Source organism: Toxotes jaculatrix, chromosome 9, assembly GCF_017976425.1.
Source record: "Toxotes jaculatrix isolate fToxJac2 chromosome 9, fToxJac2.pri, whole genome shotgun sequence".
In the NCBI taxonomy this organism is placed as follows: domain Eukaryota; kingdom Metazoa; phylum Chordata; class Actinopteri; family Toxotidae; genus Toxotes; species Toxotes jaculatrix.
The window spans coordinates 16,265,966-16,291,478 of record NC_054402.1 but is presented as its reverse complement, the minus strand read 5'-3'; the positions used below and the strand labels follow the sequence as shown (position 1 = coordinate 16,291,478).

The 25,513-nt window shown below is 40.6% G+C and overlaps 1 protein-coding gene across 1 annotated transcript in view; it reads right to left on the bottom strand.

Annotated features, from left to right (window-relative positions):
* Nucleotides 1–17,497: 17,497 nt before the first annotated feature.
* The window catches only part of pid1 (phosphotyrosine interaction domain containing 1), a 29,595-nt gene continuing 21,579 nt past the window's right edge, over nucleotides 17,498–25,513 (bottom strand). Inside the window, exon 3 of the mRNA XM_041047199.1 lies at nucleotides 17,498–19,865. Within this exon, the coding sequence (XP_040903133.1) occupies nucleotides 19,365–19,865 (501 nt within the window). The 3' untranslated portion in view covers nucleotides 17,498–19,364. The remainder of the gene's footprint in view (nucleotides 19,866–25,513) is intronic.

Below are 25,513 nucleotides of genomic sequence, written 5' to 3'. Positions count from 1 at the left end.
GCTCCACCCAGCAATCACCTGCACACACAAAGCAAAGGAAAACAGCAGCAACACAACTCCCTGAAAGGCCAACACACAGGGCCGTAACACATAGCAGAAAAAGCACAGGTGTAATCTACATTACTGATGGCTGCATCCCATTTAGGAGGAGGTCCTAGTACTGATTAGGACACCACATGGGGACTGAGGCATTGTTGACAAAATTATTTCCACCTGTGCAGCTATGATAAGTAAAAATGTCTGTTATGTGAATGGGCAGCGTGTAGAACAATACTCATGTTTACATCTGTACAAGCCAACAACATGACCTGGTAACAATACTAGAGACCTGCTAGCAATGAGTCAACAAAACAATTGGAATAGCCTAAAACCAATGAAGCCAATAATACTCATGATACTCAGCATGAAAGCATAATAATGCACATGTCAGCCAACGGAGTGCAAAGCAGACAGGAAACAAGCAGAACAATTAGCAGCCACAAACAGTAGCTTAGCCTGCAGCTGCTGGGCTACCTAGCTTGCTAACATAAACAAAGCACACAAACACAACATAACAGAGCTAAGATATTCACTCACTACGTGCATGTTAGCACAAGCAGCAGACACTTACTCTGTGTGAGTGTAGCAGTGGTCCCTTGGTATCTCATGAGTGAGTAAATCCTTAGGGAGCAGAAAAACTCCAGCTTCTGGTTTGAAGTGACTGTTTGAAGCCCACATTTGACATAAAAAAAAAAAAAAAAATAAGTAAATAAAAACCAAGAGGAGCTGGGAAGAAGGTGTGAAAACAAAATTATTCCACTGCAAAGCCACTGGAAGCAACATAATCTGCTGGAAACAGGAACTCATCAGATGCCACATGAACAGCAGAAGCTGTAACCACCATGACAGGGCGGGTCACTAAGATTTTAAATAGCCCGCCTCACTGCAAAGGGAGCGCTTGATATATATTCTCTTACGCCCTGGAGCGTAACCATAGGTGTATATATAAAGCCCTTAACTCCATTTAGTGACAAAATAAATCACTATGAATGTCACTATTAAAATTATTAGCAAAATATTTAAAATGAAATATAAAAAAAACTACTGTATTTGTTTTTATCTCAATGCTGCTGTATTTTTACCATCTTTATTTTAAATTTACAATTATATACTGTGGCTTTATCATAAAATGAGATAAAAACGTGATCTAAAAACAGGTACAGCACATTGCCATATGATTCATAGGTTTTACTTGACCTATAAAAGGAACCCAAATCATGGCAAGTAGAGATTCAGGGCTGAGCACAAAAATGGTCATACACCTCTCCACTTTCTTCAAAGTTAATCGAAAACTGTGTTATACCTAAAGGAAGTGTGGCCTTGAAAGACTTTGTCACATCAAGCTTTGATCTACATATTCTCGCCACATATTTCGGAGCTTTCTCTGAGTCTCTGGCTGCCTGAGTTTCCAGACTTTCCTTATGCACGTGGAGTTTGACAAAATGCAGAAAGACTGGTGACCTGGGGCTGTAAACTCACAAACAGTAATCAGTTGTGAGTGGTGGTAGTGAGAGTCAACAGGAGAGGGGGATGGTGACAGAGGGGTGGCGTGGGTGACGGTGCGAGCTCGTTAAAAGATGAGTAATCTGCCCTCAAGGATTGCTGGCCTTCATTAACCCTTCAGCTGAGGTCTCTCCTCTCCTGTTTTCTCTCTCTCTGTTTTCTCTCTTTCTCCGCCTCGCTCTCCATCTCCGTGTGCCTCTCTAGCTCTCAGCCTCTCTCTCTAACCATGTGGATGACTGGCCTGTCAGAAGGCTAACTGCACCACTCAGATGGAAAATGAATGGCTTTTCATGTGGTGTGCTCACTATAGTCAGGGAGGCACGCTGGCTCATTCAAACATCCCCAACAGGAAGATTCCAGCCGACAGTGGAAAGTCCACCTATGTCTCTGCTGAATGGTGGAATAAGTATAAGCCTAAAGCCAGAAACATATATTTCTAAGTGGTAGGGATAGTGTCAGGCAACATTACAACAGTCTCTTTATTTTTCTGCCCAAAGGTAATCAGAACATTAAATTAGGCCTTACCTCTCCCCACATTTATCTTGTTTTCAGCAAAAATATAACCTCTAGCAAGTTGAGGAGAAGTCTCACACCAGTATTTAACCGTGTTCAGACAGAACCAGAGCTAATTTTGGAGGCAGGGCAGTTGCCTACAGAGTCGATGTAAAGACACAAAAACATGAATTCCCCAGAGGTGATGCAAACCTATGCAAAGATGCAGCCGCCTGAGTTGAAAATGTTTGGCTTGAGTGAAAAATGGTGTCCCAGGGCTTTACGAATCTGTTTCACAAATGCACATAGACGAGAGGAACACGGAGAGAGGCTAGAGGAAAATAAATGGAGTTTCTGGTGAGCTCTGAGTTCAGTCAGAGGTTGAGCTCAACAAAAACACACAGGCAAGATCCCACAGTGAAGGTCGGTGCATCCTTTGCTAGCCAGCTTACAGCTAATGTACATTGGCTGTTCGGGGTGAATAAACACCGACAGGTCAAATTCACACAAAGTTATAGAGACAAATCAGACATGAAAATGTTCAGTCGTATCTGACTCTGTACCTTGATGTGTTTGTGTGTGCTTAATGCAACAGTGACACAGATTCACTTTAATATTGCTTTGGCTGCAGCACCTCTTCACCTGATCTGACTGATTTCTTGGACCAACTGTGTGTTTCTTGTACCTCCACATAGATGATGTGCATTAAATTATCCAGCTAGTGTCCTCACAGGAACACCTCTGCATTTATTAAATTTTATGATTTATGCTCTTACGTAAAGTAGCTTTATGCTCTTGGCTCTTTCAGTATGTCTCCTCCTTATCACCAAGCGTACCAATCTTTTCATTATGAGCGAGCAGCTGTGGATGATTTCTCTCCGGTCTATCATAGAGGATGAGTGAATGACCCTTGACACCAAGACACTGACGACAATTCAGGCACTTTAGAGTCTGATGTTCTCAGGATAGTACGACTGCGCTCAAACGTGTGTTTTTTGGATTTGTGTGAGTGAGTGTGTGTGTGAGGGAAGGATAGAGACTCACACAAAGAGAGATAGAGAAAGAGGAGTGTGAGTGATTTTTAGAGCTCGTGTTTTTCTCTGCAGACATGCCTCATATCCCATCAGCGCTTCCATTTCTTACTCTTATCAGGACCTCATAGGGCATAAAATATAAGTCTGGCCTCTGGTTCTGTAGATTTGGTACCCAGACTTTGCACAAAAACCACTAAGCATTAAAAATAAACAGAGGGAATTTTTTCTTGTGCACAGATTCAAAGTGCATGTGAGGGTAGTGACAGCCTGAGGACACTGTGAATAAAATACTTACCTGTTCATTTACATTGTCAAATCATCAGCACATTCATATTTAGAGATTGTAGTGAAATATAATGTTTTTGTATTAAACATTAAACAAACACCCTACTTCATCTATCTTTATTTAGCAATTGTTTTATGCTTGCGAGTATTCTTTTACACCTGTGTAATGTTTTCACTTTGATTGATTGATGTTAATGATATAGATCACAGACATCCTTTAGGCAGTGTGATCAGATGTAACCCTGTGACATTTTCACATTTGCTGATTTAAAGTATCTGAAAATTACTCAGTTAAGATCATCAGTAAGGTCAAATGGCTATGTGATGTTAAGATGTTAAGACGACAAATACTACATATTCTCATCTGGGGCTCAGAGGGCATACACACACACATGGTTCTGTCTAAATTTAATAGAGACCTAAGATCAGTGAAACAGCTTTTCGAGGCTTTTTGCAAGCAGTTCAGCCCTTTTAATTCCTTTTGATTGTTTCCTCATTTCATAAACGTCTAGGATAGAAGCACTTTTGTAAACTTAGACTAGACGTGATGATTTTAAGGACTGGACAGGATTTTGCATGAAACACTCTCTATATGGACTCTCTATATAAACACTCTATAGTGTTTTATATGACTATACAGTAATATTTTACTTAGCTTGACTTACTGTATTACTTTGAATATGTCAGGGACAGGGTCACGGAAGAAAAGATGAGAGTGAATAAAGCCCTGCAGCTTTAGTAGAAAATAAAAAGCTATCATGATCACATAAGACAAATGCGTCATCAAAAATACATTTGCAATTCAGCTGGAAAGCAGCCTGCCCTTCTTGTAACATATCAAAAAAAAAAAAAAAAAAACTCTCATCAGCTAGGTGTTATATCATCACTTCTCCACCAGCACTTCCTCCTGATTCAAACTGTCAACATCTTCATGTGATTTTTATTTTGCTGCTATATGAGAGTGACCTTGAGTGGTGCTGTGCTTTCGGTTCTGTAGTTTACAGAGTCTGAAAGTAAATAGCTTTACTGAAGGAGTTACAGTGCAACCTGTGTGGAGCCATTCTCAGATGAGTAATAAAATAGATAGATACTGTGAGATCCTCACTCAAAAGGCCCACACTTTTGTGATTAGACCCCCACCCCGCCCAGACACTGCATCATTTCAGGTTAACCGCCTGAAATCCATCAGTCACACTAGCTCAGTGTGAGTCAAGCAATGAATAAAACGCTGCCAGTGAAGATCAGAGATGTTGTAACTCTTAAGAATTTTTCAATGCCAGTATGCACAATGTCTTTTTTAATTTAGTTGCTAGTATATCCATCAGTGTGCTACGGTATTGTAAAACACTCAAATCATCATTTAACTCTGGGTGGACAACACTGAACTGTACAAATGAAAAGAAATTGGTTTGTTGTGGCTTGTCCTGTTTCAACAATGCTGATGTTGATGATGCTGTTTTTTAATATAGTGGTCTTTGCCTGTCTCGCTGTCATCCTGTGTTCTCCCGTCCACTGAGGACATGGACATCACAGAGTTTCTCAGACCCATGAAAACCAAACGGATTTTCCCCCGTCCTTCACCGGTGCCACCACCGTTTGAACGTGGGCCAACCGCCTGTTTTGGCCTCTGAACTCCCCAGTCTTGTTGTTTGCTCCCGCGAGGCCTGTAATGAACACAGAGGATAGGCAAGGAAATGTCAGAGCACTGATGGGGAATTGTGATGTAATCACAGAGAAAGGTCAGGATGAAGGAGGAGGGAAGCAAGGAATCCAATATTATTAAATAAGTGTAGTGAGACTGAGGAGTGGAGATTGGCTGTCAACCAAAGTAAAACTAAGGAGGGAATCACACAGACATTCTAGTCAAAGGTTATGTGATTATATTTGGCTGGGACTGCAGCCTGTCCACATTTCACCCTGTGACACCACACATTTACATACACATCCTTTTTTTTCCATAGTCATAGACTGATTTGACTTGTATCTATCATTACAGTTAACAGTTTACAGTTATCTCTATCACCATAAAATATATATTTATAGAAATTTGTTTCTTTTGTGTGAGTCCATCTGATAATACAGTGCGATTCCTAATGCTGGATTAGCTTCCCTTGAAGCTGCTGAAACCTCTCATTACCACCAGAGGTGAACAAGGTTTCCCTATTTGATGGGAGATTTGTCTTTGCCTGTACACCCTAAATTATCCACAAAGACATATTATTATTCATGAGAAAAGTCCATTTGCTTCAAGTGCTACCTCTATATTTTCCTGTCATTGTCTACTGCCCTAAAGCGGTTTCCATGCCTTATTTATTCATGTGTTGAGCGAGCTGTGGCACCTGGGGACGAATCCAAGGACAATGTCTCGTTAAATAGTCATATGTAATGTCAAGAAGACCAACTGCAACTCCTCAAGGACTCCTGCAGTTTTAGGGGTAAGAGTCTAACAATGCAATCTGTTGATCCATGACAGAGGTGTAAGAAGTGTGAAATTGTGTGTTTGAAGATACATGTTTTAGTAGATAGAGGTGGACTTAACACAGTGTCCTGACCCAGTCTGATTTCTCTGTTGGTCTTTACAGTGGGTCAAGGAACAGCAGATACTGTTACTGTCCTCAAAGTGCCCTTTAAACCACTGTTTTCAGCATGTTGGTGCAGCGTAGACGCAGCAGCACAGCGCTTTAGTGTAGGATACGTGCATATATCTCAATTTGTATATTAGAGGCTGGGATTTGAATGTATTTGCACTACTGCATGTGTTATGTACATTTTACATTTGTCATTTCTGACAAATGCGAAGGATATTTTTAAGATTCCAGTTTCACACATGCACATATGCAAAAACATACACCTCTGAAAGCTCATCCTTTAACACCAGCCCTGCCTCCCCAAGAACAGAGCTGTGGTGGGATGTGACATGTTGACAGGAAAGACTAGAAAACCCAGAGGGGGATGGAAACTAGGAACTATTTAGGCACATGCAAGCAGAACACACACAATACACATGCACACACAGATGTCCTTTAATAAAGGATAAAGATAACTGACAAGGAGTCTTGTTACAGACCCACTTGTCCTTTCTCGTGATGGAAACAGTCTTAAACTCTCCTGTTCTCCTTGGTGACTTTGACTTTGAGTTTTACCCTCCTCCTTTGAGATTTATACTTTTTAGAAAAAGTTAGAATTCACAAGAAATTAATTACCAAGTTCATTTTTATCTGCACAATAGTATTTATTGGTGTTGGGACTTCGGAAAAGGACCTATTGTAGCTCTGATGGTGGAGAATATTGCAGATCTTGAGGTTGGAGGAAATTCACCATTCAACTGCAACATTAAAACCAGTTACCAGTTTCAGTGTTGTCACAGATTGGTATGTACAGCTGGTCGGCTTAGGATGAGCCACGACCACTGAGGCTGATTAAGTGAGTCAGTGCTTCTTGGCGAGCAGCAGATGTTGCTCAAGTATGGAAAAACTGACCAAGGAAATTTTGAGATGCTCATCTGGACATGCTGAGAATAAGAGAGGAGGCCAAACAAGGCAGCCACATGGCAGGTTAACAGAGGGACTAAATGTGATGGATGAGGGTTACAAACTCAGAGCTTACTTCTTTAGTTAGAATTATGAGTTCAATTTTTATAAAACATTTATTCTAAGACAGTAAAAGTGGTAATTACTACACAGGAACTCAGCTTCTGAAAACACATCCCATTCATTTTTAAGGCTCATTGAAGGAAAAGAAGGTTTGACTGACCTAAAAAAAAAATTTAAAAAAGCCTAAATCAATAAGTATACCAGTAACAAATGAATGAAATTAATCAGTGTCATTACAATACTCTATTTGCCTTCATTAAATAAAATGAATTCTCATTTGAGTAAAATAGTATAAAATCCCATCATTAAACATCATTAAAATGATTTATGATATGAGATGTAGTGCCTACAGCAGAAAGTATATATTATAACTGTGATAAGATTATTATTATTAGTATGAGCAAACATTACATCTGCAGAGGTAAAAGGTATTTTACGATTAGATTTTGCCGTTTAACATGCCTTGTGCTAAAACTGCCATGAAGTTTGACTCAACCTTTCAAACCCAATGTGTAGAAATATTTAAACAGAAATATTTCAAATATTTCATGTCTCATTTCAAGGATCAGACATCTGATTTTATCAGTGCCACCTCAGTAATTGGAATATAGTAGATGATGAACTGAAACCATTAACATGACCAGCACCATTACACATGCATAACATATATTCAGTTTGAGATTGTCTCAAATGTCTTAGTCTTACGTGATGATCTTTATTTTGGGCCGAGGACCTTGCTCTGCCTGGTTAAGTGTCTCTCTGTTACTGGCAAATGTTCTTGAGAACCAAGTGCACACAGTTTTTAGCACAAATACAGAGAGTTTGCTGCCACAGCAATGTCAGAGATCTTCACATTTAAGTGTTTAGTTTCGCCTTTATGATGGTTTAAAGTTTAAAGACAAAGATGTTTTTAGAAAGCGAAGGTCTACAAGATAGATCAACTCCTGACTCTCTGAAACCATCACAAATGGGGCTGTTTCTCTGAATTCTCCAGTCGGTTTACAGTAAGAGCAGTAATAGGTCGAAGGAAGTAAATCAGATAGCAGATGTTGTTAAAACAGCTTGAAGGATTTTCACAGCGTTGCCTCATCAGTGTGCAGCCTGACCACTGACCTTTGATCATCTTCTCCCAGTGAGTACATACTTCTGCATCGTGTTTCTCTGGTTCAGACTGTGGCTCCAACTAAATCTACTTAGGTTTTCAAAACACAGGGCAGGGTATTTTATTTACTGCAAGTGGACATCTATTGTGTCTTTGAAGGGAGAATCCAAAGGACATGGGCATGTCTGAGTACACCAAAGCCGCTGATACTGTGAGCTATATCCTTCTGAGCCACATGGATTGCAGTTGTGTGAGCCTCAGTTCAGCTCCCAGTGTTTTGTGAGTCTTTTCAGAGACTGCAACTCTTCAGTTTTCATAGGGCATCTCTCTGTGAGGCGATCCTGTGCTTTGTGCCACTGAAACTGTGAATGTTCAGTGTGGAGCTTTAACATGAGATCGCCTACCCAAGAACTCCTGCCACCTGAGGATATGATGCGGGAAAGACGTAACATAATATCCCAGACCGCAGACTTGCTCTGTTGAGTGTGTTCATTAAGATTTTTGCAGACACCAGACAACGTCATTTCAGAATGTATTACATTAGCTAACCATAACAGAGAAAAACAGGTTTATTAAAGCCCTCTCTGGTATAACTTCATCATGCTGATGCTCAAACCAGACAAAACAGGAATTGCAGGCAGGTCTCTAATGTCTAAGAGCGAAGAATTTCCTTGGTTGTTTATTTATTTATTTCTTCTTTGGGTGAACTGCAAATGACCTCACTGAAAATACCAGTTAGCATCTATTCAATTCAATTCAATTTTATTAATATCTTTATTTATATCATCTGACAAAAACATAACTGGGACAGGGGCTCCCACATTGTCATAGTGTTGATAAAACTATAAGTGGTAACAGACCCCAGCATTGGTGAGGTGAGAAGAAGAAAAAATGATTTTGTTCATTTATATTTACTAAAGTACTGTACCTAGATACAATTTTAACCTTTCACCTTACTTTATACTTTTACTCACCAACATTACAAAAGGAATACTTTTATGTTTGATTATTTTTCATTTTTGATACTTACAGTGCATTTTGCTGCTGCTTCAAATAAATCTTTATTTTTCAAATATCCACAGTTATTCTCCAAAAGAAAAAAACAAAACAAAACAATGCCGCCATATGTGAAGCTAATAAGAGACTTCAACAGTAAGATTTGTTCAGGATTTGTAACCCTAGGACTGAAAGGGTTAGAGTGAGACTGTAATGCTCTTAAAAAAAGAAACGACACATTCTCCCTCCTCCAAAGTAAAAAATAATGTTAGCTAACATGAGCGAGCTTTGATAGATATTGCTAAATAACTGACTTTACGGAGACACTTGAAATGCTTTGTCCACTTCTGTAGATTAAACCAAAACTTACGGACTCAGTTCTGTCAGTATAGCGTAACATATGTAAGGTTTCACATGCATACCAAATCACATATTGTAAACCATCTTTAGTGTGTAACACTAATGTAGTTATGTAACTAGCAATCACAGAAAAGACCTGAGATCAGACTGCAGAGTACATTGAGAATGACAGGAGTGAGGGTCCTGAGGTTGTAAATCAAGGCTGATTTTTCTTTCAGTAGACCCCCCTCATCTAGAAAGAGTGACCTATGACCTTTTCATTCCCCATGTAGCAAAGTGAAGAGACAGGGTAATTATCCTCCATAAAGTGTGCAGACAGACGATGAGTAAGGTTATTACATCTGACTGCACTTTGCTGCTCAGCCTTGTGTTCTGACAGCAGACATCCTGTACCTGATTACAGAGGAGTCAGTGCGCATTTTGTTGTACTCTGGTTTGCTCTGGGCCAGATGGCTGTAAAATAAATGGCTGCGATGCTCCCACACAGGACCCTGTATGGCCTGTGATGCTTACAATAGCGTGTCGGCTGTATTCAGTCTTGAGTGTACGCTTGGAAGTAAACTGACCGATCACCTGAATTGTTTTCAGTGTCAGTGGACCACTCAGAAGACAGTCAAAAATAGTCAAACAATCATCGCTCACAGTGAAAGAGAAGAGGAAAGAGTTGGCGGGCCTGCTCGGTCAGACAGAGTCTTCATCAATTTCACTCACTGCTATCACCAGGGAATCTTGTCAGCACCTTATCACCTTGTTCCTTCTGAGACTTCTGAGCCAACGCCTATTTATGCACCACAGCCCTAATTGAAAATGGCATGACAGATCTTGTTGTGCAGATAATTTGAATTCAGTGGCACAACGGACAGTGAGAAGCATGAAGATGAAACCCTTTCTGACTTTGCAATCAAATGTATTGGCAATCAGATATTTTCTAAAGAGTCAAATTACTGTAATTACACTAACTTATCTGAAACCACTGATCAGAGGAAGGTTTTAAGATCCCAACCAAGTGCTGCCCAGTGAAGGCACTTCTAAACAACACACTCACCGAGCACCTAATTGGGAACACCATACTAATACTGAATAGTTCCTCCCTTTGCTGCCACACAGCTTCAGTTCTTAGTGGCTTGGATTCCACAAGATGTTGAAAAGTTTCCTTTGAGATGTTCCATGTTGACATGACTGTGTCCCATCATTTCTGCAGATTTGTCAGCGGCACATTCATGGTAACAATCGCTATCACATCCCAAAGGTGATTCATTGGATTCAGACCTGGTGACTGGGGAGGCAGCTGAACTAAACAATACTCAGATACTGCAGACTGTGTGAAACCACTGGTTTGTATTAACAGGCCCAAGGTGTGCCAAGAAAACATTTCCCACACCATTACACCACCACAAAGACTCTGAACTGTTGGCACAAGACAGGTTAGCTCCATGGATTCCAACCAGTCTGGCCTTTCTCCTCTGATCTCTCTCATCAACAAAGCATTTCCATCCATAAACCGTAGAGACTGCCATGGTTAAAGTCATATTACAGTTTTTCTCCACTCTGCTGTTTGATGTGGACAATAAGTGAAGCTGACCTGACCTGTTTCTGCATGATTTCATGCATTGCACTACTGCTACATGATAGGCTTGGACAATTGCATGAATAAGTTCAGCATGTAAGCCAGTCTATTTGCATGTGTACACACATTTTGGCAAGCTGTTGGTATATACTGTTCTTGCTGCTAACAATGAGTGTGGGTGTACATTTGTGGTATGATAATATCTTACAAGTCACACGACAGGAGGAGAGGAAATTCATGAGATAAAATGGTATCCCTGGTATCTACTGCTGTGCTGGACAGTATTTCAGTATCATATAATTTTAATTGGAAGAAAAGAATGATTATTTTGTTGGCGTGCAAACAACTAAAATAAATGTTGACTCCTTAAAACATTCTGTGTTATAATGATGACAGTTTTGTATGAATGCATGAGCCAACATTCACAGCAACCAAAACAATTGGCACTTGATACAGTACCAGAGTGCCAGTAATTTGTAAATCCTATTTTTTTCTGGTCTGATTATGATAATCACACAGTTGTTCAGTTTTGTTCCACAATTCTTCAAACAAAATTTAGTTCACTTGTATTGGATTTCTGCCTTATGTTTTGTGAGGGTTTCAAAACATATGTATTTCTTATTCAGCTGTAGGCCCATTACCCATTATTATGAAAGCAGCAGACACTGAAAACAGATCCGCTAGGACACAAAATTCAAAGGATCTCTTACATGACAGTAAATGACAACCTGGTTCCCAGTTGGTTTTTGTATAATTTCTCATTGTGACATTAGTTCTTTGTTTTATTTAATAAGCAAGTCAGCTCAAAACACTATGAATGAGATCTTCCAAAGGAAGAAATATTCAGCTGCTCTGTGCTTCATTCTTCATTCTTGCTTGATTCTGCCTTCAACATTCTGCTTCATTCAACATGCACAGGATTTCAAGTCATGGAGCATTCAGAAAACACATAAAGCCAACAGCGTAATCTCAGTTAACGTGGTCAGCTCTGCTCTAAGTCCTCCTTTCTTTGACACACAGTAGTGTGTGCATACAGTAATGCACACACTACTGTAGGCATTTAATATGCTGATCCTATCACTAATCCTTTTCTCTCTCTCTCTCTCTCTCTCACACACACACACACACACACCGTCAGATGAACCAATAACACGGTGCTGTGAGATCGACTCTGTGTTCAGAGATGTTTTGAAAAATAATCTCAATCTCCCTCTTTCCCAACAACCTTCAGAGCTTCTGGGATTCAGGATCAGACCACAAAGCCACACAGGTGGGCCGCTACTTCAGAAAGCAGAGATAAATGTCATGGCTGAAAAAGTCATTCTGCACTTTAGGGAGCCGCAGAGGCTCATGTCACTGCTTACACATGAATCTAATCTTTTTAACTTCACTTCACAACATGGCCTAAAAACTTAAGTTTATTTACATCTTTGTACATAAGTGACAGTGTTTATAATCTGGCTCCGTGCTGAATTCTGGGTTAAAAACAGGATCATGTGTAGAATTCTGACCTGCCACCATGATACGCGTTCAATGCTCAGTGATCTCATCTTTGTGCTCCTCTCAAAGGCTCTGACATGTGGGAAGGGAAGCAAATGTGAAGGGGCATCCATCCAGAAATCACGACATTTCCAATAAAGAAACCCTGTGGTGACTGAGAAGAGACTGAAACATTTCAAATATCCTCTTGGCACCTCTGTCACTTAGAGCAATTCCAAGGGATGCTATTCACACAGGCCACATTTGTGACTTTTATTAATGTCATTTTTAAAACACCCTAGTTTGAGGAAACATAAAGAGGTCACATTGTAATGAGGGATGAGGGGAACAAAGAGAAATGCTTCTGTTTCACTCTAATCTCCCATTAAAGGTCAGGTTGCCAACTATAACCAGTTCAACAATTAATACTTTTGCAAATGCTGCCATCGGAAAAAATGTAATATTCAGCATTTGTGCAGTTCAATTACTGCTATCTCGCTGAAGGCACTCCCTTCTTCAAACAGTGTGCAAGCCAGTTTGTTTTCTAAATCCTGATCTATGGTGACACCAAGTGGACAAAGTAGGTAACATTAGCTGCGTGTCCTCAAGTCTTGAGCTTTATTTAGACCTTTTTCACATAGTTGCAAAGGAAAAAGTGCTGTTTTTTTTTCAGTCATCTGTCTATTTGTGTCTGTGATCTCATTCACAACCAATGAAACTGTTTGGTCGGTTGTTTATTTTTTGAGCTGTTATTCTGGCCAAAGCTGCAGGATGTGATAGAGCTGGATTATCCAGCTCTTCCCTCAACATCTGGGTGCAAGATGCCCAACCAGATGAGCCATGTCCTCACCCCTGTCACCTATTCAGCCTGTGTCTCTACGCATGCATTCCTTTCCACTTTCTCCTACTATCCTCTACCTCTGCTCGCTGCTTCTTTCCCGCTCCTCCCATCCTCCTTTGCCAATAAATTGTCCAAATCTGTTTTTGTCTACATGCAGAATGTAGTTCTACAAAAAAGCAGACAAAGACAAGAATCTGCTGCTCACCAACACAAAGGAGTGAGACGAACTGCATAAAGCATAAGAGAATAACTGAAACTGCCTAGTTTAGTATAGCAACATAGAAAAAATTACTATGTCCGCATGCTGGTTAGCTTAGCTTAATTAGCATAAAGCTACGCCTGACAGAAACAGTCACGTAGTGAATAGGTGTTTACCAAAATGTCAAACTATTATTTTGATGTGAGAAAAACCCAACACAAAACCTTAAAATATGTGTATTTGTTGTCAGATCTCAATTCATTAGTGAAGCATTTCACTACATTTTTTTTCTTTACTTTACCCTTAATTCAGTTTCTATCTGAAACTCTAATTTTAAATGTGAAGATACAGTTATTAATTGATAAAATACACACACACACACACACACACACACACATATATATATACTATATATAATGTGGGATTTTTTTACATGTAAAACATATAAGGTAATTTACTTTAACAAAAATCCAATTAGTTGATTGTTTTTCAGTAATGTTACTTGTATCAAACAGTAACAGGTATTTAAGTAACATCAAAACAGCGCACAGTAGGACTTGAAAGACAGAGCCACTGACATTTTTCCAGGATCTGTTTTAGTTTGTTGTTCTCTCAGACTCTTATCCCTTGTTCCTGACAAACCAGCGCCTCCTGGATCACAATCCAGACATTTCCTGTCCCCCAGGGATTCAGGGCCGCCTCCCGTCTGTATTTGACTGTAGGTGCATTACAATAGCAATGTGCTTTGAATCCTTAGGGCTTAGGTTAACAGATGAGATGAGAGAGTCAGGAGTCTTAGTCTGTGATGGACGGGCGCAGAACCCCCTCCCCACCTCCCTCTTCATTCCAGTCCACATTTCATTATGACAGGAATCTTAAATCATATGAAAGCTTCGGGGACCAGTCCAACAGGAGCGATGAGAGGGATCTGGACATGATCAGAGGAAATGCTTTGTATGTCAGAAAGAATGAATCTAACTGAGGCTGTCCTCTTCATCAGTCATCCTCAGGTCTGGAAGACACATTACCCTCAATACTTCAGATTTTCAACTACTTTTCTTTCCATTATGGTAATGTTTTATTTTATGGCCCTGTAACAATTTCCCAATAGTTTCCTCTTAAGTTTCCTGGAAAAAACAAAGTCTTTTTTCAACTACAGGGAAACAGGCAGACACAAATGTGGAATTTCTGTACAAGCAAACATACAATTTAACATTTCTAAAGAATAATGTTTTCAATGATAAATCCGTACTGAATGAATATTTTCTTGGATTTCGATGGAGCAGTTGTTGCAAAGAAGTTCCTATTTATCCCATAACTAGTACAATATTGCGAAATTCTTTCCAGGAAATTATTGTGAAATTATTACAAAAATAAGGGACCCATTAAATAAAGCGTCACCCATAGTATTTCTCAATTTTGTTTTCTTTCTTAACAAATTGGTTTTGTCATCTTTCAGCAAAATGACATGTTGACTCAAGTTTTCTGTCAAGCTAAGTTTATGATTTCATTCAAAACAGTGGCATAAAGTTTTCAGAAGTTTCCTAACGTCATGATGACAGAGGTCTCATGCTAGAGTACTTTTGTGCACAAAATTGAATGTAATGGCTGTACCAAATTAGCAGTTGTTAAATATATATCTATATCAATCACTGCTAATAGAAAACGTATGCTTACTCTCACCACAAATGATTTTTGAATGTCTGAAACCTTGAATATTGTTTCACCATGTTGAACTATTTGCCTCTTTTGCAATGTAAAGCGCACTTTATCAGTCAAGCCAGGGGCAGAAAGAATGTGTACAGTTCCTGGTCCATTTCCCACATATGTTGCACACATATGTTTACAGTACTCCACCACGCTCTCTCTCCAAGAGGCCCGGGCCCCCTGCTTGGGGAGCAGCAGCAGAGGAAAACAAAAAGAGAGTAAGGCAGAGATAGTGAGTGAATACGAAGAGCCTGATCAGAAGCCAGTATTGGCACTGCTCCCCCTCCCCAGCCGAACCTCAAGCGTGTGGGCCCTTAGCGGGTGGATAGACAGGCGGTTCAGGGACTTCGAGGAGGAAGAGCAGCCAGCTGGAGCAGTAACAGAGTGGTATTATGAGCTGACTGACTGACTGACGCCTCAGTGGAGCAGAGACGCAGGCTGCCCGGGTGGCCTCTTTCTGGGCCCCACAGGGCCCCTCTGTGCTGATGCACTGCTGGAAGTGGGTCAGACAGACACAAGAGAACTGTGGAGAGCAAATCGAGAGTGTACGCTCAGAGGAGATCCAAGACAAAGAGGCATCTAAACAGTGAAGCTTGTGTACAGTGAGCTGGAAGAGAGCGGGGCAGAGGGTGTTACAAAACTTCAAGTGAAGAGATGCTTATCAGTTTTGTGGTAAAATTATCTCACATGAATGTGGTTGATGGTGGGAATAACAGAAAATGCTGCCTCTGTTCAATTTAACCATGTGTATAAAATATAGACAAAAATGAAACCTTCTCAATATACATTCATGTGTAGCACTATTTGTAGAAAATTCATCAGATTGCACAAATTCAGCCACTGCTTCCTTTTATTTTTTGAAGCCTAGATCAGCCAATGATCTAACAGCAAAACAATCTGTTTCCTTCCTGCCTTATACAAAGTAATGATTAGCATTATGAGGATTTGATTAGTCTTTGAAAAAAAAAAAAAAAGTTCAGAGCAGAAGCTGTAGCTCCTCTTGCCAGAGGGAGGCAGTGTTCTCATTCAACGCACATTAACATTCTTCACAGCATCCATTTTGCCTCCAATTCTCTGCAGCTCTTAAACTGCAAAATGATCGCCAGGCATAGAAGCAGAGAGCAGCTAGTTATCTTGTTATTGATGTGGGCACTTTGAAGAGAAAGGGGTTTGCCACAATCTGGCAGACAAGAGGCCGGAGCACAACAACACAATAAAAAAAAAAAAAAAAAAGATCTGAGGAAGTCAGAGGAATGTGAGGAATGGGAGAGTAAAAACCTCCTTCAGAAGATGGACAAAGCTGTGGCTGTGTCACACTTAAACCTGAAACATGCCTGGAAATACCATAAAGTTTATGTTTATGAGTGTTTCATGGCTTTGTGACCACACGCAGAGGAGGAGTGATTGTAGTAGAAGTGCTAAAATGCTCAAACCTGGTCACAATGCAGCATGAAAGACGCTTCAAGTATTTCAACCCCACCTACACTCAGCAATTATGATCCTATGAAAACAGAGAAAGAATAGCTTTTGTGCTATATTGTGGCTTTAAGTCGCATCCAAACATTTCTTTAAGCACACAAGACACACCAAAACAGATTTTATACCTCGAATAGTTTGCGGCAACATGTGTGTGTGTGTGTGTGGAGGATAAACCGACAGTGTGGTTACGCTTTACATCTGTCCTGGCACCCTGTCAGAGCATCATCTGGTTACCCATTCTGTTTGTTCTGAAACTGAACATGCTTTATATTTATCCTCCCACACACAGCCACAGCAGGGACTCCAGCGAGTTAAAATCAAGCAGCAGAGTTTAAAGAATAAAAACTTCTTTCAGCCAGGATCTGGTGACAGTGGGGAATCAATGACGGAGGCGACAGGAGATGTGGATTTGAAACAAAAACAGACCACACCATCACACGCTTGGTCCTGGTAAATACTTTATATGCAATTGTTTCTTGATCTTTGCAAACACTGTATAGAAAACACTTAAGTAACATTTTTCGAACATTTAAAGCGCGTCTGAGCTTTCAGACAGACATGACACAGTAATCTACAGCTTTATAAACATTCTCCCCCCCTCCCCGCCCCCTCTGTCCTGTCCACACACACCCCTCACCACACTTCTCACCACATACAATCCCTTCCAAACACACACACACACACACACACACACACACACACACACACACACACACACACACACACACAGACACACTCGCACACACATGCTCACACAGCCGCAGCTATCAGGCTCTCCACTTATTATTCACAGTAGGCTTTATAACACTGTTTCTGTATCGTATGATGTTCTCAAAGTTTGTTTTTTTTATTATTTAAAATAGCTATCAACATTTATGCTGTAATATTTGGAAAGTGATACATTTGTATTTACATAAGCTTATTGAGCGAGATTCAAATACAATGTGTGTGTACATATGTGTAGTTGTATGTAGGTGCGTATATGTGAGAGTGTGTGCTGATCAGAGCCATCTGATCGCTTTTTTTTTTTCCACTGACAGCATCCAGTCTGTTCAACACAGTCCAGTTAGAAAAGAAGACAGTGGCGAGTTTTTGCCCCACAATGATGCCTCAGTCGCTCAGGGAGCAGCAGAGGAAACTCATCACCGGCTCGCTCTGTTACAGCTGTCTGTGAGAGCATGAGGAGATTATGAGAGACTGAAGTGACTGAAGCGAGATGGCATGAGGTGCTCATAGCACGTCGGACTCATCATACATTCAGCAGAGGCCAGGACGTGCCAGTCGTGTTCTTGGACGGCTGTGATTTAAGGTTCTACAACCTCAGTGACCGGCACATTCAGACTCTCACGCTCATATTTTCATTTCACACAAGATTAAAGTAAGAAAACGTGGCAAATGGTCACAGTACCATGTCTGATTTTAAAACGCCTCCTTAAGCATCAAAAATGGATGCTTCCGGGGCGATGAGAAGTCCCCCCCTCCCCCCACCCCTTTAATCGTACTCTCTTACTATTTCTCTCTCACACACAGAGATGCAAGCACTCACGTGTACATTCATATACACAAAGTACAGAAGTAAGCAATTACACCTACACACAGAGAAACACATACACACACACACACACACACACACACACACACACACACACAAAAAGGCCAGCACACACACACATGGCCACACATACACACTGGGACCTGGGTGAGAGACCAAACTAATGTGAGAGGAAAGTGAGGCACATAATCTGACAGGCAAAATCCAGCCTGAATTTTGGTATACTCAGAACAAAAGTCAGATGTGGATGATTAAGGTGTCTGAGACAGGCCCAGGCTTTCAGCCTGGAGAGAACTTCTAAAATGTAGAATCATTTAGCACCTTTATCCTCCCAGGTGCCTTTAACATACTCAGGATCTTTAAGTACCTATTAAACGGAGACAGAGACAGAAGCTCTGGCTCCATCGCCCACATGAGAACCAGCCGTTCCGGCGAATAATTTTGGGGTTAGACTAAGGTACTATAGAGATGATGCGAGTAGTGCTTAAAGGCTGAGCTTTTCTTTCACATCCTCATTTGCTATTACCAGGGTTGAAGGCATTGTAACAGAGATCCACATAATTAAAACATTTAAAGAATTTATGTGCTTCAACAGTCTCATAAACTCTGGGTTGGGACCCAAAATAGGTCACAGGCCTATTTCTGCTGGGTCCCTACATGGCAAGAGTAGCAATAGGTTTTCATGAGATGGGGTCAGAAGAGCAGGGACTAAACTTTGTTGTTTTCCTAGATGAAAAAGCTTAAGAACCACAAACAGTGTTTCTGCTGGGTGCAGGAGTGACAGTGGTTGAAAACGGAAATGCTGAGTCAATCTCTTGAGGGCGTTTACAGAGGTGCTTAAAAGGCCCCTGCGGGTCTTGGAGGACCATTTATTCAAAGTGGCAGCACTTTGCTATCCCTGTATGTAAGTGTAGGTCTTCAGTAACTCCTTTTCCATCTACCTTCCCTTTACAGTATTTAAAAGCTACTTCATTATCCTGGGTGTGTCGGTTCACAGGGTCAGTTAATTTTATTCCAAATTGATAACAGAAAGAGAGATAGTGGGGGAGAATGAGAGAAAGCAGGTAATCTGTCCATCCTTCCAGTCACCCCTCGCTTTGTTAGGATGGGGATCAGGAGCTTAGGTGAGTTTCAGTTCAACCGTCGTCTGGGGTCGAGTCTTCAGGGGTGGATGAGTCCTCAGCAAAGTCGTCCGATGAGCCACTCTTGTGGATGCGACCATCGCTGCGCATGCTGTGGAAAGTCTTGCGGAAAGCCTCCATCATTGAGTGTGCCAGCTTCTTGGCCTCCAGCTTGCTCTCGCACTCCACGGCGTGGCAGTCCATCTGGAAGGACAGGTCGTCATTGATCTCCCTGTAGATCCAGGCAAATACGTTGGGCCTGATGCTATGGTCGGCTGTGCAGTAGGCGATCCGCGCCACCTGGTAGGTGTCCATGGTTACTGAGGCCTCGCCGTGCTCGTCCAGGTGGTGAAGGCGCACCTGGAAGGGCCGAATCTCCAGCAGAGAGTTGTCCGCGGGGCAGGTGCCCTGCTGCTGGGCCAGAGCACGACGTTCCACCAGACCGACCACTGCTGACTCTGTGCAGCCAGAAAGAAACTGGGTCCCAGAGATAGTCACCTTACCCAGGTAGGTCACCTGCAGGAAAGGAGACACACACAGTTACTATTAGACTCATCTTTTCCACAGTAACAACAAATGTAAATATGCGGTAGGCTATAAATACGCCACAGCATTTTCAGCTGCAGTTTTTCACCAGATGTAAAGAAGCTGCAAATGGAAAAACAACCGGGTGCCATCCAAAACACCTTAAAAATGCCAAAAGATCATATGTCTGCTTAAATATACACTGAGTGACTGGAATAACAGAATCACTATATGTCATACTGTCATGCTGAAAGAATCCTATTATTATGATTTATTTAAAGCCCCTTTTTTATTTTTACAAAGTGACAGAAAAACCAAGATTAAAAATCAAGTAACAACAAAAAATGTAATCATAAGAAACAGAAATAATAAAGTGCTGTGAAAAGAGCGATAAAACCAGATGAAACCTATTAAATATCCACCCAGGTTTTCTTGGACAAAAGCATTTTAAGAAGTGATTTAAGAGATGTTACAGACATAGACTGTCTACTCTCAATAGGAAAAGTGTTCCAAAGTCTGGAGGCTTTTACTATGAACATGTTGTAACAGGTTAGCAAATCAGTGAGATTTTTTCATGCGAGGCCACTGAATGCCCTAAAAGTTAGAAGTAGACTTTACGAATCAGTGCAGAATCTAACACAGAGTGTTAATCCAAGTTGTCTGGGACAGAGACAATACATTCAAATCTCTCGGTGCCAGTAAAGATCTGAGCAGCAGCGTTGTCCACCAACTGGAGCTGCTGGAGGGAAAACTGACTGATTTCACCATAAAGTGCATTACATCAGTCCAGGCAGGAAAAAATAAAAGCATGAAAACCTTTATGTAAGTCAGCAATAGGACAAGTATGGATTTTGTCGTCATTAAATTTGACATTATTGAGACAAGCAAGACGATGGTTTGACAGCTAAATTTGTTGGACAACAGCGGAACAAATAACGGTGTGCCAAGGTTTTGTCTTATCTAACTGAGGGGAAGCAGATAAATTGAAAAAAATGGTGGGACCAGAACAGACACGTGGGGAACACACAATTAAAAAAACAAAGGTCAGGAATATTTAGGTGAAATGATTTAGTGAGTGTTTAGTGATATTTTAGAATATATAGCAAAAAGCATCCACCTATTCATCTTGGAAAATTCTGCAAAGAACTGATGTCTGCATGGTCAAGTTTAACATCAAGATACTACAGGTCCCTTGTTATCAGGGTCCAACTCACGACTTAACAGGTCTTTACGTTTTTCTGATGGAGTTTATTGTCAGTGTCAACCTGAGGTAACTGAAAAACAACAGTGGACCCATTTCCATTTCAAATCACCTCAGGCGGTTTTCACTATTAAAAACATTACTACATGAAAAGTACTGAGAGCTAATCAATGTGGAGCAAATTAAAAAATAATGTTTCACTGTGAACTAATTAATTCTGTGTTCGGTTTATATCTTTAGGTTAATTAACATCAATAAAAGGGGAGCTTAAATCGCTGTATTGAGAAAGATGTTTTAAGAACCAAGAGCGGTGATGAGAGGCTTCTCTAATTTTGTGGTAAGTGCGTTGACATGCTGAAGACTGTGTATGTGTGTTATTTCACAAAGAGAAGCTGTGGTTGCAACAAGGACCATAGAATACCATAGTAATGACACTGCATACCAGGAGAGCGATAGACTGAGGAGATGGAGAGGGATAAGGGGAGAGAGAGAGTTAAGAAGTGAACAAAGCTGGAGATTTCTATGGGAATGTGGCCAATTGGAGTGCGGTCCAGGAATAATGGCTGACTTGTGTGCTTTCTCTACATGGTGTTCTTTATGGCTTTATAAAAATACACAGAGGAGGAGCCTGCTACGAGTCAAACACTCAAAGAGTTTTCACTCCTGTCTGTGTTTATACTGGGGCAGGGGGAATACTCTGCGCTCTCAAGAGTTCATTACAGCTGGCGTACATGCAGCACACATTCGACACACGGCTGCGGATAACATGAGCGCAATGATAAGTGTGAATACTAAAGGAAAGATGTGTATCATTTAACAGTCTGGAGCATTTACAGAAGGTGTGGCCTGCATTCATGGCTCAATGCACATCTGCCCAATATCAAGCCAGGCTGTGGTCTCGATAACACTACTCCCTTCAGAAATTTAAGCGAACTATTCTCTGTAAAGTCTTCTCAATTCTGAAAATGATAAGTCCATTCAGCAACAAATACCAATGCATAAAGCACGACTGACTGGCTCACATAAAGGAGCTGAAAATGATACAAAGCAGAGGCCCTGTTTTATTCATCACTTGATCTGTTTCTCTTTTTTCCACAAGTTTTGATTAGTGTGCAACCATCAAGTCTGCCTGCCCTCATTCTCTGCTGTGATTTTGACGGAACTGGATCTTTCAGAGTAAGCATGTAGAGCAGTCAGCCAGTCACTAGCCTCTCGGTTAGACAGGCAATTAGTCTTATGTAGGGTAGGTGCAGCATTTACCATAAAGGTACAAAAATGACAAAACCCACACAGCCACCAGTATCTTTGATAAGGATGCACTCAAGTTGAATAACATGAAGTGCCTTGCCAAATTCCTTTGTAAATATCACATACTTTTTTGTAATCCCAAAGCTGTGGAGCCCACAGCTGTTCTTTTCATCTAAAACATGCAAAACCCTTAATTATACACAAACACAAATATAAAAGAATTAGAAGATCCTTAAAAAAAAGAGAGGAGGAAATGGAAGTGAAAGAGACATGGAGCAGCAACAGGAGGCAGAGAAAGAGGAAGCTAGTGAGAAAATAGAAAATAATGTAATACAGAGAATGTTAAAGGATGTTTGCCATACAATTTCCTTTAATAAGAAAAGGCCAACTTATGAAAAATAATACATACAATACAAACAACTCCAAGGGTGATTTGCAGTGAACTTTATCCACATATACACAAGCAATACGATCCCACCACTCTGGTGTACTGGCCCCTGCAATACCCTGATTGCAGCGCGACACGACACTGATTTCACAGTTTCCTATAGGCAACAGTAAGAGATCCGGGCAGTGAAATCAGCTGCCTCCTCATGAATGGTTTTCATTAGCGGTGACCACAGGGTGGGACATAACAGCCTTTGCACCGGATCCATCATTCAGCTGAGTGCCACAGGTCTGCAGGAGCAGCCTGGAGTCTGGGCGGTTTGCGAGTCAACCACACTGACACCCTCTCGCAGCCAAAAGGCGGTCAGTCACTCAGCCAGCCAACAAATCCAAAGACTGAGCCAAGATACATCAACCATCCAGTGTGCTGGTTGTATGTCAAACATCAATAAAGAGTTATTTTGGACTTCTTTTCTCTGATGCTCCTATTTGGATCTTAAGTTACTTGTTTAAATTGTGATCGTTTCTACTGATTGCTTGCTTCCTAGCTGAATGGAGGCTGACTGCATTCAATTCTCTGACAGAAGTTGGGGGTAGGTCAGTGTTTACTCTTAATCTCCAGATGTCTCTGTTCTGCTTATGTGTTCGAAAATTAGGAAGTGATATAGTTAATGTGCCTAGATAAATAATGTTGGCTTGGTGAAGAGTTGCAGCTGCCTGATATTCAGACTGAATGACAAGAATGATCTATCCAGTCTGACATTCCCTTCATTTCTCCAAGGGTAAGATTTGATTTTGCCCTGACTGATCATTAGTGACTGTCGTGTCCACTACAGTTAGCTGGCTTTAAACTGTTCAATAAACACAGAAAGGTAAAAACCCTCCTCTGATAACCCAGAGGTGTTACGGAAGGAGGAAATGAGCAAGAGACTAGCATAGCAGAGAGGTCAAGAAAGGGGGAAAAGATGGAAGCCGGTTAGAGGAGAATGAGTAACTAAAGGAAAACAATCATCTTCAGTGGCAGTAGTTTAGGAGTTGAGTCCAAAAACACATTGGATTATCAGAGCAGCAACTTCACGGTCTGCATATCTGGCCAGTTTGAACAGTTTTTGCCTGAATATTAAATTTCCCTCCGCAAAGCTTATACCAGACATGAAGAGATGAATAAAAATGATATAAACATGTATAATACAACAAGTGTGTGTGTGTGTGTGAGGTGAGGAGGTCACCAGACTGAGCAAACGTTAGACTTCGTGTCTTTAAAGTCCAACCCAAACATGCAGCTGAAGAGGAAATTGTTACAGTGCAATGAGGGATAGATAGAAATAGAGAAAAATGCTGCTTAAAAAGCCGTGTTCATAAAAAAACAAATACACACTAACATTTTGGATGCACATGAATTTTTTTGGTTTGCAGTGCATGAATCACCTACTTCAACCGTGCTCACATTTTTTTCCTTCAGGCCTAAGACGACACTGAGTCCATTTACAGCGGGTATTAAAATGTGGTCTGTAGGTGAATTTAGCATCTATAGAGGGAGAGTTGAGCGTTCATTTATGTGAACTAAAGTATATTAGGTTTGCCTCCTGACAAATGGCAATGGATAGACAATATTTAAATTATTGGGTTACAACCAAAACTAAAAACAAAAAAGCCAAACAAGCACAGGTAGATTTTTGATTGAATATACAGACACCGTTCCAGCAACATATGCTCAAATTTATTTATGACTGTTGTATAAATTCAGATACAAAAAACATCTGTGGCTCATGGTTATTGTGTCACTGTGTGCATTTCGCTGAAAAATACTCTGGCAGCCAAACTTAGTGTGAAGCTTTGTGAGACTTGTGAGATTTAGCTATGGGGCAGAAACAGTATTACCTTAGGTATGAGTACCTCTGTCAGAATAATGTACATATAACAGATAATTGTGCTCCCTGGAACCAGCAATTGGAGAGAGCAGTGTAGAGTGACAGAGCTGGAAAAACTCGACAGGTGCCACTGAAACAGACACATTTATCACCACCAATATCCGTTGCCTCCAAGTTATGAATCATGGAAGACGAGATCTGCTGAAGCTGTGCGCTCACAATGCGATTCCACTTCATCCTTGACATCATCCAGTCTGTTGGACCACATGAGTACAATAAACTTTTAATTTTTTTTTTACTGTCAGTATCTGACTCAACAGGTGACAGTGATCCAGTGGAAAGTCCTGACTATCGTAAGCCCGCTTTGCAGCAATTAATCAAAATTATATGTTGCAGTATTAAAGGAAAACATTTGTTTTTCCAGTCAAAGACGCTGGAGGCAAATGACTCAACCTTTCGCAATCAAGCAGGAATTTGAGTCACGAACAATGTGATGCACTGGAGGGTAAAAGCAGCACTGCCTGCACTGCGAGTGTACTGTGCCTGTATCCTGTCATTGACAGTCAAACTGTCAATGACAGGATACAGTCACTGGTTATATAATGTATAAGAGAAATAGATAAGTTACAAATTACATTTTGTCAATGTAATCACTTCATTTAATTTCATTTTCTAGTTTTAGTTAATGCAGAAAGACAATTAGTATCTATACTTTGTTTTTTACCTTGATTACATCAAATATTTTAGCATTTTGAATTTGCAGAGAACACACATGTAAACTTTACAAATAAGCTTCCACTACCTCAAAAAAAAACTCATTTCAGGCTGAGCCATAAACTTATAAAGACAGATAATCTTGCAGACAACAACAGAAGTATGTAGCAGCCAAGATACCGGATAATAATAAATCTGTTTTAAAATGGAGAAGTTGC